The sequence below is a fragment of the Schistocerca piceifrons genome, chromosome 1 (assembly GCF_021461385.2).
Source record: "Schistocerca piceifrons isolate TAMUIC-IGC-003096 chromosome 1, iqSchPice1.1, whole genome shotgun sequence".
NCBI lineage: Eukaryota > Metazoa > Arthropoda > Insecta > Orthoptera > Acrididae > Schistocerca > Schistocerca piceifrons.
The window spans coordinates 779,063,756-779,079,915 of NC_060138.1; the positions used below are offsets into that span (position 1 = coordinate 779,063,756).

At 40.5% G+C, this 16,160-nt stretch overlaps 1 protein-coding gene across 2 annotated transcripts in view; it reads right to left on the minus strand.

Annotated features, from left to right (window-relative positions):
• The window catches only part of LOC124712792 (5-phosphohydroxy-L-lysine phospho-lyase-like), a 316,431-nt gene that overhangs the window by 33,797 nt on the left and 266,474 nt on the right, over positions 1-16,160 (minus strand). The window contains exon 9 of one of the 2 annotated variants that reach the window (XM_047242898.1): positions 13,522-13,621. In XM_047242898.1, coding sequence (XP_047098854.1) covers positions 13,522-13,621 — 100 coding nt within the window. Of the gene's footprint in view, positions 1-13,495; positions 13,622-16,160 lie in introns of both variants that reach the window. The other variant, XM_047242899.1, reaches the window with a different exon arrangement.

Here is a 16,160-nt window from a genome sequence, read left to right on the forward strand (position 1 = left end):
TGCATTTTTGTTGTTAAAATAAGTTTAATTTGTTTTCTTGAACAATATTTACAATGTGAGACTGCAAGTTCCACCCAATTGAAGAAACTGAAGGAATTTCCTTGTTAGAGAGTGTCTGTAACAAATCACTTTGCTTAGGTGATGAAGAGAAAAACATTGTAAATTCAACAACATTTGCAAAGAACAACACAACAAACTTTATGTTTTTACTACAAGCATTCTGAAGAACCAAATTCATAGGGTGCACATAACAATGAATGTGCTTGGTGTTATATCCTAGCCAGTAATGCCACCCGAGCCCGCTGCCAAAAGGTTGGCAGCATCAAAGTCCGGATGCCGTCCGCATAAGCAGCGCCAGCGAGACAGGAAATCGCCGCAAGTCTGCGCGCGCCACCGCTGGCTTCTTTCATTCACAGTGCTCCGCACTACAGACAGTGTAAACATTTTCGGATTAGACTGTTTTGACTTGTTTGGCCTGTCTATCCAAGACAATGTGTTGCAAATTAATTCTGTTGTTGTTCCTCAAGACAGCATAACCGATTTGTGTAAACGATACAGTGACATATTTAAAGACGAACTAGGTTGTGCTGCGAACTTTGCCGCTCATATTACGTTAAAAGATAATGCTCAGCCTCGATTTTGTCGTGCTCGTCCAGTGCCTCACGCCCTCCGGGCACATGTAGAAGATGAACTTCGTTGTTGGCAAAACAACGGTGTTATTCAACCCGTTTCAGCGAGCCAGTGGGCTTCTCCCTTAGTTATTATAAAGAAGCCGTCTGGCCAGTTACGTTTGTGTGCTGATTTTAAGTCGACAGTTAATCCTCAGACTGTCATTGATTCTTTTCTTTTGCCTAGACCGGACGAGCTGATGGATAAGTTAGGGGAAGCTCGGTTCTTTTCCAAAATTGATCTCCGTGAAGCATATTTGCAATTGCCCCTCGACGAGCAATCACAACAGTATTTTGTCACAACTTCTGGCTAATGTGCCATCGTGTTGCAACTATTTAGACGATATTGTTGTGTCCGGTCGGACACCTGCTGAACATTTCCGTAATTTGGAGTGTTTGTTTAAAGTGTTGTCTCAGGCAGGCCTACGTTGCAACATCGATAAATGTTCATTTTTCCTTACGGAGATGGAGTATCTGGGATATGTTATTAATGCTCAAGGCATTCATCCCTCCCAGTCACATTTAGCAGCTATTCGTGATTTGCCCGCCCCTCACAATCTGCATGAATTGCAAGCAGTTCTTGGCACATTGACATATTATATTAGGTTTATACCTAATGCATCACAGATTGCTGCACCGTTGCATCGTCTCCGCCGTAAGAATGTTCCGTTTGTGTGGTCAGCTGATTGCCAATCAGCCTTTCAGCAGCTTAAAGAGGCTTTATTGAATGATCGTTGTCTGGTCCATTATGACCCTAACAAGCCTCTGGTGTTAGCTTGTGATGCCTCTTCTATCGGCCTCGGTGCTGTGTTGTCTCACCGAGTCGGTAACACCGAACGTCCTATTGCGTTCGCATCTAAATTGCTAAACAAAGCTCAGTGTAATTATAGCCAATTGGACAAGGAAGCGTTGGCTATTGTGTTCGGTGTCACAAAATTCCATCACTACCTCTATGGTAGACCATTCTATTTAGTAACAGATCACAAGCCTCTGACGTCACTGTTTCATCCGTCTAAACCAGTTCCTCAGCGCACAGCTCAGACACTACAACGTTGGGCTCTTTTGTTATCACAATACCAGTATGAGATACTGTATCGCTCTACAGCTCAGCATGCAAACGCTGACGCGCTTTCTAGATTGCCGATTGCTGCGGATGATGTCTTCGATTCCTCTGAAGACTCTTGCCATCAGATTGACGCCAATGAGCATCAATCCCTCCAGGATTTTCCGATTGATTATCGTTAGGTGGCACGTGAGAAGCTACGGATCCTCATCCGAGTTTACTATTACGTTTTGTTCGACGTGGTTGGCCGTCCAAGGCAAAGGACATATCGGATCCTGTGGTTCGTCGCTATTATCCGCAACGTCATCTGTTGTCTGTTTCGCACGGAGTTTTGCTGTTACGCACCGAGAATGACCAGCTTCGTGTAGTGGTTCCCCAAGTGCTCCAATCCAAGGTCCTCAACTTGTTGCATCAAGGTCATTGGGGAGTGGTCCGCACCAAGCAGCTTGCCCGCCGTCATTGTACATGGATCGGCATTGATAAGCAGATTACGCAGATGTCTACAGATTGTTCGACGTGTGCCAAACACCAAGCTGCTCCGCCTCAACGCTATTTTGAGTGGGCACGCCCTGCCGGTCCCTGGCAGCGAGTACATATTGATTTCGCTGGTCCATATTGGCATTCTCGTTGGCTCATCATGATAGATGCATTTAGTAATTTTCCGTTTGTTGTGCCCATGCAGTCTACAACGTCTGCACAAACTATACAGGCGTTGACTTCAATTTTTTGTATTGAGGGTCTTCCAGAAGTTTTAGTGTCTGACAATGGTCCACAATTTACCTCTGCTGAATTTGAAAGTTTTTGTTCTGCCAATGGCATTCGCCATGTTCTTACTCCGCCATTCCACCTTCAATCGAATGGTGCCACGGAACGTTTTGTACGCACATTCAAGGATCATATGGACCGCCTTCGTGCTGCGCACTCTCGTCAGCAGGCCCTCATCACGTTCCTGTCGTCGTACCGGACCACGCCACGCGACGGCCCTTCGCCTGCGGAGCTTCTCCACGGCCGTCGTCATCGCACCCTACTACGGTTGTTGCACCCCCCGGATCGACCCGCCGCTTCTGAGCATCGCACGCGTTTTCAGCGCAACGACGCCGTTTTTTTCAGAGTTTATCATGGTCGCCGTCGTTGGGAACGTGGTACCGTGATAAGTGTCCAGGGTCGCGGTTTTTATACTGTTCAAGGTGCTACTGGGGTGCACAGGAGGCATCAGAACCAGTTGCGCCGCGCTGGCCGCCCGGATTCTGCCGCTCGTTCTTTGTCCACAGATTTGGTCCGCGGCGGGTTCCAGCCGCGCCTTCCAACTTCGCTGCCGCCCCCAGGGCAGCAGCAGCAGCCGTCGCCGCTACCACGCCGACAGTCCGTCCCGTTGATGCCTCCCGCGCAGTTTCATCCGGGAGCGCCCCAGGTGGTCGCTCCGGCACCTGCGGTCCCTCTTCAGTCGCCACCGTCTTCGGAGCTGATGGACGTCGACCCCTCAGCCGGGCCGCCTTCCCAAGCGGTGGCTGTGCAGCCTGTCCTGCAGCCGCTTTCCTTGGGCACCCCCAAGGAGTCTGACACCGCAGCGCCTTGTCCGGCGCCCACTCAGCAGCCGTTTGACGCAGCGTCAGGAGACGCTGCCTCTCTTCGTGGGTCCCGACGCCTCGTCGCGTCCAGTACCAGAAGCTGCGCCCGTGGTCCCAGGCATGCACCCTGACCTCAGTTTTCAGTTGGTGTTTCCCGAGGCCCCGCGCAGCCAATGCTGGGGTGCGGACCGGGGACTGCCACCGACAACAGTCTCCGCCCCAGTCTCTTCTGCTACGCCTGCGGCCAGACCCCTCCCCCGCCATCGACGTTCGCCACGTCATTATTCAACGACGGTGCGGCGATTTGGGGGGGAGGAGTGTTATATCCTAGCCAGTAATGCCACCCGAGCCCGCTGCCAAAAGGTTGGCAGCATCAAAGTCCGGACGCCGTCCGCATAAGCAGCGCCAGCGAGACAGGAAATCGCCGCAAGTCTGCGCGCGCTACTGCTGGCTTCTGGGTTCTTAAGCGCTGGAGTTGCGAGTGCTAGGACAGTTCTGGATTCGCCGCTCAGTTGTATACTCCCCACCGAATTGTGTACTTGCTAGTCAGTTGTGTGTTCATCGCAGCAGAGTTGTTGTTTGTCGTCAGCCGACGCTGACCTAGCCGCTCCGACTCGAACTAGACAGATCTCTGTAGACATGGAGTTCACTATTGTGTTTCTGTATCTTCATCAATAAAGATAAGTACCGACTTTTATTTAATCAGAGTGTTTGGGTTTTCATCTTTCTGTTCACTGTTCCAGCGGACCGGTCGGCCCGCTATTAAAAGTGTGGCGGTGACTTCGTAAGTCGTTTCTACAGCGAATTGTTTGTCGCTACGAACACCGCCACAAAACTTGGCATATGGGAAAGTACTCTGCTTCAGAATCTGTACACTCCCATGTTTGCTACTCATTTCTGTGGCATCATCACACATGAGAGAAATGGGTTTTACTTGAACACTGAAAGGGTTCAAACTTCTTTTTAGAACCTCACCAAGCCCACATGCTATCCTATTATTAACATTTTCAAAGGAAAGGAATATTTCAATGGGTTTATTTTCCTTAATATACTGCAGTAAAATGGCAAATCGACTTTTTCAAATAATATCTGTTGTTCCATCTGCCTGCCCAGAAACGAAAATGGCAGCATTAATGTCTTTAATCAGTTCTTCAATGTAAACTTGATAAATACAGTCTAAAGTTTAAACTGTGTACTATTGTGTTTAATATATGTCTATTCTTTGTAACTAGTTCATTATGTTTCTGAACTGTCATTTTATATGCTGAATCAATCTGAGAAGCATTGTTAATGGTGCCAAACATTTTGTATTTACAAGCATTTTCTAAAGTAATCCACTTTACTCATGTTACTAAATTTGTTCACTTAAATAATTTAGATCCTTACAGCCAACTGTTGCCCATAGTCGTTCACCATCAAATAGCATACCACAGAAACAAAATAACTTTTGTTTCTCTTCAGTCACTGTTAACCAAGGCTTTTTGCAGAATCATGTATAGCTGAAAGTTCTGTTCTTCTGTCCATTGAGTTGGGACATCACAAAAACTTTTAGTTGATGTGTGTCTTATCACTTGATTTCTAGCTTCTCTTCCATACTTAATAAACTGATGGGCATTTTTAGCAAACAATCTACTGTACTCATTTTAAGATCACTGTAAGAACATTTGAGTTCAAACCATATAGTTTCAGAATATGGAATACTACTGAGAGTTGGCTTCATATGCTGATTGTGACATTTCCTGTTGTTGAATGGCAGTAGGAGGTGAGGGGGAGAAGGAATGCAGTAAGCACATGATAGCGGCTACAGGTAGGTGCTACGGGCCCAAGCTGGCAGGGGACCTTAAACTTGAAGGCAGGTGGGCAAGAGCAGGAGAACAGGAACACAACAGTGACAGCAGGCTTCACTGGGGCATAGGGAAAGATGGATGAGCATGAGCTGGTCCATGCACCAACCCACCCAATGTGGAGGAAGGGAAGCAGCTCAGTCACGTCATTGTGCCTGCAGATTTAGGAGCCAGGGGTGTGGAGGGAGTAAGGGCCAGTATCAAGTGGCTCTCAATCCCTTGACACCCCTGGCTCCTAAATTAGCAGGCACAATGCACTTGATGGTGGCCCGAGGCACTGGGTGGGGTAAGGAACACAGGTTTGCCACTGTGAAAGGACATGCTGAGAGGAGGGGTGAGAGAAGAGTATCTTGGAGTGGTTGATGTTTAACCTGATTACCTCTGGTCTGACACCATTACTACACCAAAATCTTGTCATACTCAAACTGTTTGATGGAATACTGAGAAAACATACAGAATAAAATTATATCACAAAATTTCTGGTGGGGCCAGGACCCCCTCACCCTTAACAATGAGGCACCTGTGAGCGGCACAATAGTAAAAGTATCCATGCCTACTACTTCCACAGCTTAGGAAGAGATTGCAAAAATGTGCAATGAAATAAAGTAAATTATTCAGAACACAAAAAGGGATGAAAGTTTAACTGTAATGGGGGACTAGAATTCCATATTAGGAAAATGAAGGTAGGAAAAATAGCAAATCACTGACTGGGAAAAGGAATGTACAATGATAGAATTTTGTACAGGGCATAATTTAAATGTTGCAAACAGATCATATAATGGTTCATTATAAAGTACTTTAATGAAAGAGAAGCAACTTTATCTGTATACTATATCAATACTAAATATTACTGTACTGCTTAGCATTACTTGCTAACAGTGTAACCTTTAAATTATTATTACGAAGATGTGATGAAAAAAAAATAATGATTTTACAATATCATGCACAAGAAAACCATGACAAATGAATTTTCTTTTCTTTTTTTTTTTTTTTTTTTTTTTTTTTTTTTTTTGAAAATACTGGCTGAATTTGAACAACATACCTCATCTCAGTACCAGTTTTAAATTACTTGAAATATAAAGAAAGACAATAGTAGGAAAGACAATGGTGGGAAAGCCAATGACAATATAGAAATGACCTCATATCCAATATGAAACAGTGGGAATACAACCTGAAACAGTGAAAAATAATTCAAAAAGTAATGCTGGATAAAGATCATGAAAATATAATAAAATTGCACATTAGACCAAATTTCCAAGAGGTGGCAATGTGACCTTCCACTCACATGATTATAGCTCAAACATAAAAAAGGAAGTGGGAAATTCTATCATATTTTTGGAGAAATCTGAGAAGTAGTCAAAATTCTTCAATATGAAGCATTATTTTTAAAGGACCCTTTAAAAAGTATTATCATTTGAGAAAGTACCAAGAAATACAGTAGAAGAACCTATTGTGAGAACATAGTTGCAGGTCCTTTAATGGATGTTACTTTTAAGATGGAAAGAATTATTTTCTGTTTTTGTGAATGAGTCACTGGTTTCTTGAGAAAAGAGGACATCGATCATTTGGTGGAAATGGGTATTTTTGATAAAAAGATTTATTCATATCTAAAAGGGGAGTTTACAAAAGAGATATTTAGGAATCACTGTGTGTCCATCTTTTTAGAAATGGTTGCTAGACTCAGCTGTTTGATAGCAGATGTCCAATTAAATACCTGTCAATCATGAGTTATACCTTTCAGCCATGAGTTTTCAACCTTATTTTATTTGGCAACCAGTTTCAACGTTTAACTACACCATCTTCAGGCCCCTCAACAGTTGGCAGGTGATGGTTGAAGTGATTACTGTAGCAAGTACATATCTACTAATACCAGTATTGCTGGCCCCTGTTTTGAACACAATTGAGGTAGATTCTTCCTATATGTTGCTCAGCAGCCTGAAGATGGCATAGTAAAATGCTCAAACTGGTTGACAAATAAAATAAGGTTGAGAATTCACAGCTGAAACATATTTAATTTGACATTTAGGAATCAGGTTTTAAACCACAAAACACATTCAACAGCAGATGTAAACTCTGACCTAATTTAGTGATTATAAAGTGCAGACAAAGGCTGAAGAAATTGTGAAAAATTAGGAAATTAAGGATATGGTACTGGCATATGGAGAAACACGAGTTTCAAAGACAGCATTAGGCAATGACTGAAACAACAGAAAGTAATACAACAGGGAAGGAACAAATAGCTTTGAGAGATGAATTAGTGAAACTAGTGGAGGAAAATCTAGGCAAAGAAACAAATCACAGCAAAAATCCAAGGACAGTACAGGAAACATTACATTTGTGTCAAAGACAAATTTGTCCAAGAAAACAAATAAATTGTGGCAGAATTACTGGCCAGTTCTTACATCCCACTCTGAGAAAGCTAAGAAATATGATATTTGATTGATGAAAATGTAAAAATGTAAAAAAGGAAGTAACTGAAACAGGCAAAATGGAATACAGATGCCTGAAAATGAGGCTGATAGGAAGTGCAAGTGGCAAAACTAGAATGTCTAGAGGAGAAATGCAAAGGTGTAGGCCTGTCCATAACTACAGGAAAGGCAGATGATGTTTACAGCAAAATTATAGAAACATTTAGAGAAAAGAGAAGCAGCTGTATGAACAAGGACACAGATGGCAAGCCAGTAGCAGCCAAGGAACATAAATTTTAGAGGTAAAAGGAACAGGTGGAAGAGCTGTATAAAAGAAAGAAGACAGTATTATGGAAAGAGAAGATGAAGGTGCAACACAAGATGCAATACTGTGGGAAGACAACATTCCTTCAGAATTGTTAACATCATTGGGAGACCTAAACATGATAAATCTGTTCCACCTGATATGGATGATATGTGAGGCAGAATTCAACAAAAAATGTAATAATTCCCATATTAAAGAAGGTAGTTGCTGAAGGGTATTAATATACTACCAAGCCATACTAACATGAATTATCTATTTAAGACATTGGAGCTGACAGACGTACTAGATATGTTCACTATGTTTAACCATAAAATCCAATGGGTGTGTGTCATACATTCTTCACTTATGACTTATTTATTTGTGATTTAAATGCATGTTTTACATTTGTAAGTGGCAAGACTAATTGTTTGGCTTGTCATGGCTAGCACACACCAGTCTCTCGTGAATGGTACCAGTGTCACATGAACTGCGTGCATGCTCAGAATATTGTTGAAGGTTGTTTTGTTCTATGTTGGCTGCCATGTTGTGCTGTTGTGTGAGTCCTTCCCACGTGCAAAAACATAAACAGTGAATATGGCTAACAGACATTGCTTGTCAAACTTGGAGATTGAAGAAGTCTTGAACAATGGCTCAGAACTTGATGATCTTTCGGACGACATCGGCGAGTTTTCAGAAGATGATGATGACTCACATGTGCTGCTGATGGAAAGGATGGTAGTGAGTATGAAGAAGCTAATAGACAAGTTTCTATTTGTTGGGTTTGTCATTCAGTTCAACAGCCTGCCCTTCATAATGAATGGTGTAATTTCGATGCACCCCCTGAATTACCTCTGTTTGAAGAAACAAGTGGAATTAAGGTTCCTGTTGACACATTTTCAATGGAACTAGACTGTTTGTTGCAATTTTTTGACCTCAGCATGTCTCTAAAAGTAAAGCCAGTGACAAATATATATGCTACTGATACTATTTCTGAACTTTGCCATCAGAACAGAATCAAAACAAAATCTTTATAGAAGAAATGGAGAACAGTGAGGATACATGAAGTATATAAATTTTTTACAGTTGTTTTGCATATGTGTGTTGTAAAGAAACCTAAACTATGGATTATTGGTCTGAAGACCCTGCACTTGCTTCATCATTTGCTTTTCAGCTAATGCCATGAGACAGATTTTTTGCCATATACAGGATGCTGCATGTGAACAATAATGCACTATGGATACCTCAACCAGAGCCAGGCCATGACCCTCTGCATAAAATAAGACCTATTTGGGACATTTTCACAGATAGATGCAAAAACCATTTTATCCACAACGAAATCTGACTGTGGGTGAAGCAATATGTCCTTTTCAAGAAAGAATTGGATTCCTTGTTTATATGAAAGACAAACCAGAGAAATATGGGATAAAACTATATGTTGTAAGTGATACTCAAACAGGTTACATGTGCAATGCTGAAGTTTATACTGGAGGAAAAGGAAATGTTGACAATTCTGTCAAATCCCTACTGCTGAGGCTATGTTCCTCTTACTTGGGAAAAGTACATGTGATATACATGAACATATTTTATACAAGTCCTGCTGTCCTTGAAGGATTATGGGAAAGAAATACATTGGGAGTTGGAACTGTGATGAAGAACAGTATAGATTTGCCTAGAGACCTAATAAATAAAAAACCAAAGAAAGGAGAAATGACATCTTGCCACAAAGGACACCTTTTCTGCCTGAAATGGAAAGACAAATGTAATGTACACATGTTGTCAACACAGCATAAGATGACTGCTCCGCATGTCTGTGTAAAATTCAGGTGGGGATATGTTGAGGTAGTAAAGCCAGACATTGTACTAGACTACAACTTGCCTAAAACAAGTGTTGACAGAGGAGACCAGCTGATGAGTTACTGTTCCTTCCAGTAAAAGACTGTAAAATGGTGGAAAAAAATTTTCTTCCATATTTTTATGAGGGCAGTTGCGATGCCAACATTATACACAATATGAAGATATCAAAAAAGTGTGCATTAGCAGATTTTATCTGTAAATTAGCAAAGAAATTGGTTGAATAAGGAGGAGGAGAACTAAATAATGACACACATTCACCATCGAAGTTGCAAGTGCAAACAGACTTGCAGCATGTCATATTTCTGAGAAACTGCCACCAACAAAAAAGAAAACAAACCCAGCTAGAAGATGCAAAGTCTGTTGGGAACAAGGGAAAGCTGCAGGAAAGGTAGTGAGGAAAGAGACCAGATACTACTGTAGACCATGTAACATAGGCCTTTGTATTCCCAAGTGTTTTGAAAGATTTCATGCCCGAGTGAAGTTCTCTAATTTGTAAAAATGAGAAAAAACATTTCACTATAAAACACCTGTAAATGAAGCATTTAATATTTCGTGCTGACAAGTGATTTTAAATCAATAGCCTACCATTCCCTACGATTTATGAAAATTTTGTCCACTTTGGGGAAAACTAAAAATGCTGAAAAACAGCATATTTAGAGTAATACCTACAAATACCTGTATAATTTATTTGTGCTTAATGTATACATATTCATAAAGAGGAAGGATGGAAGGTTAAGCTGATATTGCATAAAGAATAAGTGGATTAGTAAATTTATTAAAAAATTGTAAATTATAGCAAATTTCCTCAGGATCTGGGTATTAACTGGATTGCTGACCTGTTAGGCTCCAATATGTTAAGATCAGAATGACTGGTAGAAGGTGACCTAGGAGTAAATTACTTTGATTTCCAGAAAATAGGTTGGAAAAAAACCATTTACAGCACAAGTAGTTTAGAAAAACTTTCAGAAATGTTGGTTGGAATACAATCTTTGAAATTTGGAAGTTATTAGGGATAAAATACAGGGAGAAAGTGGTTATTTAAAACTTACACAGAAACCAAACTGTAGTGTTAAAAGATGTAATAATTATAAGGGGCAAAATAGCATATTATTCAATCTGTAAAGTTGAATGGAATGCTGCATCTTGAAAAGAGTGTATTAGCATTACATCAGTTGGTGATTAGTGAACTACTTTAGCAAATGAGACTGTGAAAGTGGTAGTGTTTTGGTGTTTGGGCATCAAAATAATGGACATCATCAGAGGTAAAAAGGGTTTAAAATGTTGACTGGAAATGGAAAGTGTGCTTCCTCAGAAACAAGAAATACATTACATAAAATATGAAGTTGAGTGTTAAGAAGTCTTTTCTGAAAGTATTCATACAGAGTGTATCCTTTTATGGGAGTGTAACATGGATGATGAACAATATACACAGCAACAGAATGGAAGCTTTTACTACAGACAAGCTGAAGTCCAGATGAGTAGATCAACTAACTACAGATGAGTACTGAATCAAACTGGAAATTATAGGGATTTGGATCATGCTGTTCTTATGGATTATGATATCTACTGTAGTAAGATGCTCTGCAGGTATATTCTATAGAATTCTTCATCATAAAATAGCTGAGTCTATATTATCGTTAAATCTGTTAGCCAAATTCTAGGAAGATCTCATAATGTAATGCTAATCTGAATTTCACAGTAACTATCAAAAATTAATTTTGACTCAATTATGTAGTATTTTTCATGTTATTACTGATTCACAAAAAGTCCTAAAAGGAATTCCTACAGGTAAGAATCTATGGATCACACACAGTCTTGGTACATTCATATCATACGAATATGTCTGTATTACCAAATAATGTAGAAATGAAAATTATGAAATTCTGAAAATGTAATGTAACTAGGTAGATAAAAAAATTACTCACCAAGCGGTAGCAGAACAACACACATATGGAGATTAAGGAGATCTGTAAGCCTTTGGATCCAGTGGCTCCTTCTTCTGGCAAGAGGGTTGAAAGGGAAGGAAAAGGACTGTTAAGGTTTAGGAAATGGGGAGAGTTTGGAAAAGTCACCAAGAACTCTGGGTTCGGGGTTGCTGACCATGTAAATGGCCTGTCTGCTGCTGAACACTACCTCAACCAGCACCCACCTTGATTGTAACCCTACAATATCCTTCCTGCTCGCCTTAATCAATTGTATACTTACCAATGACTATTTTAGCTGTGAAAGGCAGACATACAAACAGATCATTGGCATGGTCATGGGAACCAGGATGGCTCTTTCCTATGCCAATATTTTCTTGGGTCACTTGGAGGAAGCCTTACTGGGATCCATAAGCCTTCAGGCCCTAGTTTGGTTTAGATACATTGACAACATCTTTGCCCCTATGAAGGGGCAGTTAAACATCTCTGTTTGCAGTAAACTTCTTAAAAAAACAACAGTACTGACATTTTGACAGTTGCATTCTTTCCATCTCAAATGTTCCCTCCCATATAGCCTTGGTATTTGAGGCAAATGTATTTGTTCAGATGCAGAATCTTTACAGTAATACACCACCATTCTCACCTCAGCCTTCACTGGACGTAATTACACCATCAACCTGGTTGAAAAGCAGGTTTCCCAGGCCATCACATCCAATCCTGGTAGTGCTGATTCAACAAAAAACAATTATCCTGCTCTTGAATGTATTAATGTGTTACTTTGAGAAAGCTATGACTTCCTAAAATTGTGCCCTGAAATAAGGTCCATTTTGCCCACCACACCTGGAATAGCTTTTTGTGGTCTCCACCCCTCCACAATATCTGCAATATCCTGGTCAAATACGATGCTCTTTCTGCAACCATTTCCCTACTCCGTGGCTCCTACCCCTGTGACCATCCTCACTGTAAGACTAGCCCTATGCACCTTCCTACCAGCCCTGTAAATGGCAAAACATACATTACCAAAGGGAGAGTCCACTGTGGAATGACACTTCATGTACCAGCTGTTATGTAAACACATTTCACCCTTTTATGTTTGTATGACTTCTGCAAAGTTATCAGTCAAGATGAAAGAAGAGACTTTACACTGGCAACAAACAATATCCTGTTGCATGCGATGTTCTACAACTTGACAGTCATGACCAGGTGTCTGTTTCACCACACATGCCATGTGAATTCTTCCCCCAGACACTAGTTCTCATAACTCCACATGTGAGAACTGGAATTGCAATATGTTCTTGGTTCCCACCACCCACCTGGTCCTAATTTACATTAATATCTTTGGTCTCAGAATTTTTTCTCAATAAGTATTCCTCTATTCACTCCTGTTTAGTTTCCTATATCTTCCATTTTCTGACCTGTCTATCTTTCCCTGCCCCCCACCTCTACCACTAAGCTTATCGCTCTTATTAACTCTTGCATAATGTTTTGTCAGTAATCTCTGTATTGCTTATTAACCTGTTTTCCACCTTTAAGCTCTCAGGTTTTCAAATTTTGTCTGGTGCAGTCTCCAACAATCAATCGTTCCTTCTCATCCTGTCTGCTAAGTCTTCCCCAACCTTGAGTTCTGGGTGATTTTCCCAAACTCCTCCATTTCGCAAACCTTGCCAATCCTTTTCCTTCATCCCTCTGCAGTTCCCTTCAACCCTTCTGCCAGAAAAAGGCACCACTGGTTCCAACATCTTGCAATTTCCCTAACTTTTATATGTGCATTTTTTTGCTACCACAAAATAAAGTAATTTGGTGAATTAGTTCATGATTTGTGCCTAATATTAAAATATAATAAAATAAATACATGACTACCTACACTGTAAATGAAGCCAAATGTGCTACCTGTAAGATATTTTTTCTGCTATTTCTGGAGCTGGTTTCTTTGTAGTTTGGCACCACACAATGTCCACACCAATCATCAGTCCTATTCCTCTCACATCACCTGTTACCATTACACCAGAGATGTTAACAATATCTTTGTAGTGCAAAAAGAATACAGTCTTAGACATAAAACAATTTCTACCATAGAGACATCACGTGAATAATTTTGCACAGCACTGCTAAGTTTCACGCTGCAGTACATTCTAATTATGATACTACCATGCTTAGAGGGTTATCCTAAAACAGCAATGGGTATGCATTATGAGAAGCTGAGTAGGATGGGTTAAGAGATGGGAGAAGGGTGAGAAAAGAATGAACAACTGGTGTGAGAATAAAAGAGAGAGTACATGTCAGGTTAAAAGCAGCAGGTGAATAGGAGAGCAATGAAGAGGGGTAGGATAAATAGCAAGAAGTGGCAGTTGGAGGATGAAGGCTGTGAAGGAAGCAGGAGGAAGGAGTATAAAGGAGAAGAAGGGGAAAGAGTGGAAAGGGAAAAACAAATTAAGTTAAAAAACCATACATGTCTCAAAGATATACTTCATTTACACTTGGGATTGAATAAAATTCACACAATATGAAAGACATAAACAAACTACTGCTTTCAAAAACTGCTGCTCATTCTCAGTTGCACTATTCAGCTACTTGTATCAAATGCTTCATGCATGAGTACAAATACTTTCAAATAAATAAAGAAAATAGAAACAACTATTGTACCTAGGAGCCTATTATTGTTTATGTTAAGAGCTAAATACTTTAGAAAGAAAATTACATTATGAAGTGCTAGAGCAATATAAACTGAACATTAACATACTTACCAAAACTGAACAATGGCTATGAAATAATGGAATAAAAAAAGTTTCAGTTGAGGGCTATATATTGGGTATCAACTTTAACAGTTAATTTTCCATACATGGTGGTATTACTATCTTTGTAAAAGAGCAGATAAATTTCTGTGAGGTCAGTAATTGTTATGAGGGTCATTCAGTATGTCCTTAGAAAATCCAAGAGATGACACTTGTAGTATCGAAGTGGTTTGCTGGTAGTAAGCATCAGGCAATGAGCTTGTGTTTATTTTGCAGCATGGAAAAAAGTGAGTTTTGAGAGATGATTAAACACTTCTGTTTAAAAGGCTAAAAACCAAAACAGATCAATGTTGGATGAAGTTCATGACACATCTGATCCTGGGTTTACAACTGTTTACAGTTGTGTAAATGAGTTTAAATGTGGCCGTACATCCACAAAGGTGAACAGTGTTTGGGATGTCTGGTGGAAGTAAGTACCCCAAAATGATTAACAAAATCCATGGTATGGTTTTGAGTGACTGATGAATCAAAGTGCACAAAATAGTTGAGGTCACAGGCATAGCACAGGTACAGTATTTTCAATTTTACACGAAACATTGGGTATGAAAAATTTTCAGCATGACGGCTGCTGAATTTGCTCCCAGTTTAGTTTGATACTGAGACTGTTTCCCCACTTTTACACCAAAATTCTGCCTTGTTTCCACATCAGTAAATAATGTGGATGAAACACGGATACACTAATACATGCAAAAGACTTAGGAAAACTCAAAACAGTGGGTTTTTGAAGGTGAATGGGCTCTGAAGAAGGTGAAGACAATGGAATCGGCTGACAATGTATGGCCATATTTTTTGGGATATACATGGAATCATTTAAGTCAGTTACTTGAAAAAGGGACAAACAATATTTAGAGAGTATGAAACTTCCTGGCAGATTAAAACTGTGTGCCAGACTAAGACTTGAACTCAGGGCCTTTGACTTTTATGGGCAAGTGCTCTACTGACTGAGCTATCCAAGCAGAACTCACAACCTGGTCTCACAACTTTATTTCCAATAGTACCTCATCTCCTACCTTAAAAACTTCATAGAAGCTCTCCTGTGAAACTTGTAAGACTAGCACTCCCAGAGGAAGGGATGGTGTGGAGATATGGTGTAGCCACAGCCTGGGGGATGTTTCCAGAATGAGATTTTCACTCTGCAGTTGAATGTGCACTGATACAAAACTTCTTGGCAGATTAAAGCTGTGTGGTGGGCTGAGACTTGAACTCATGAGCTTTGCCTTTTGTGGGCAAGTGTTCCACCAACTGAGCCATCCAAGCATGGCCCACAAACCATCCTCACAGTTTTATTTTCAATAGTATCTCCTCTCCTACTTTCCAGACACAGCTTCAGCCTGCCAGTGCTCGCTCTGCTGCAGAACAAAAATTTCATTCTGGAACTAGAGAGTATTATGCATTGTTTTTGCAGTGGATGAAAGAAGATATCAAGGAAAAATTTTCTCATTTGAAAAAGACCCTCTTCTATGATGACAATACACAGCTGAAAACCTGCACAGTTTTGAGGGCCAGAATTATCTACTTAAAATTCAGATTATTGCAACATCCACCACATTTACCAGATTTGGCTCCCAAGGATTTTTTAATTTCCAAATCTGAAAAAAATGGCTCACAGATGACAGTTCAGACCAAATGAGGATGCCATCACCCAAACAGAGACCTATTTTGAAGATCTTACAAAATCGTATTTTTTTGAATGGCTTAAAAAAGTTGGAGCAACACCTGAAAAAGAATGTAGAGTTG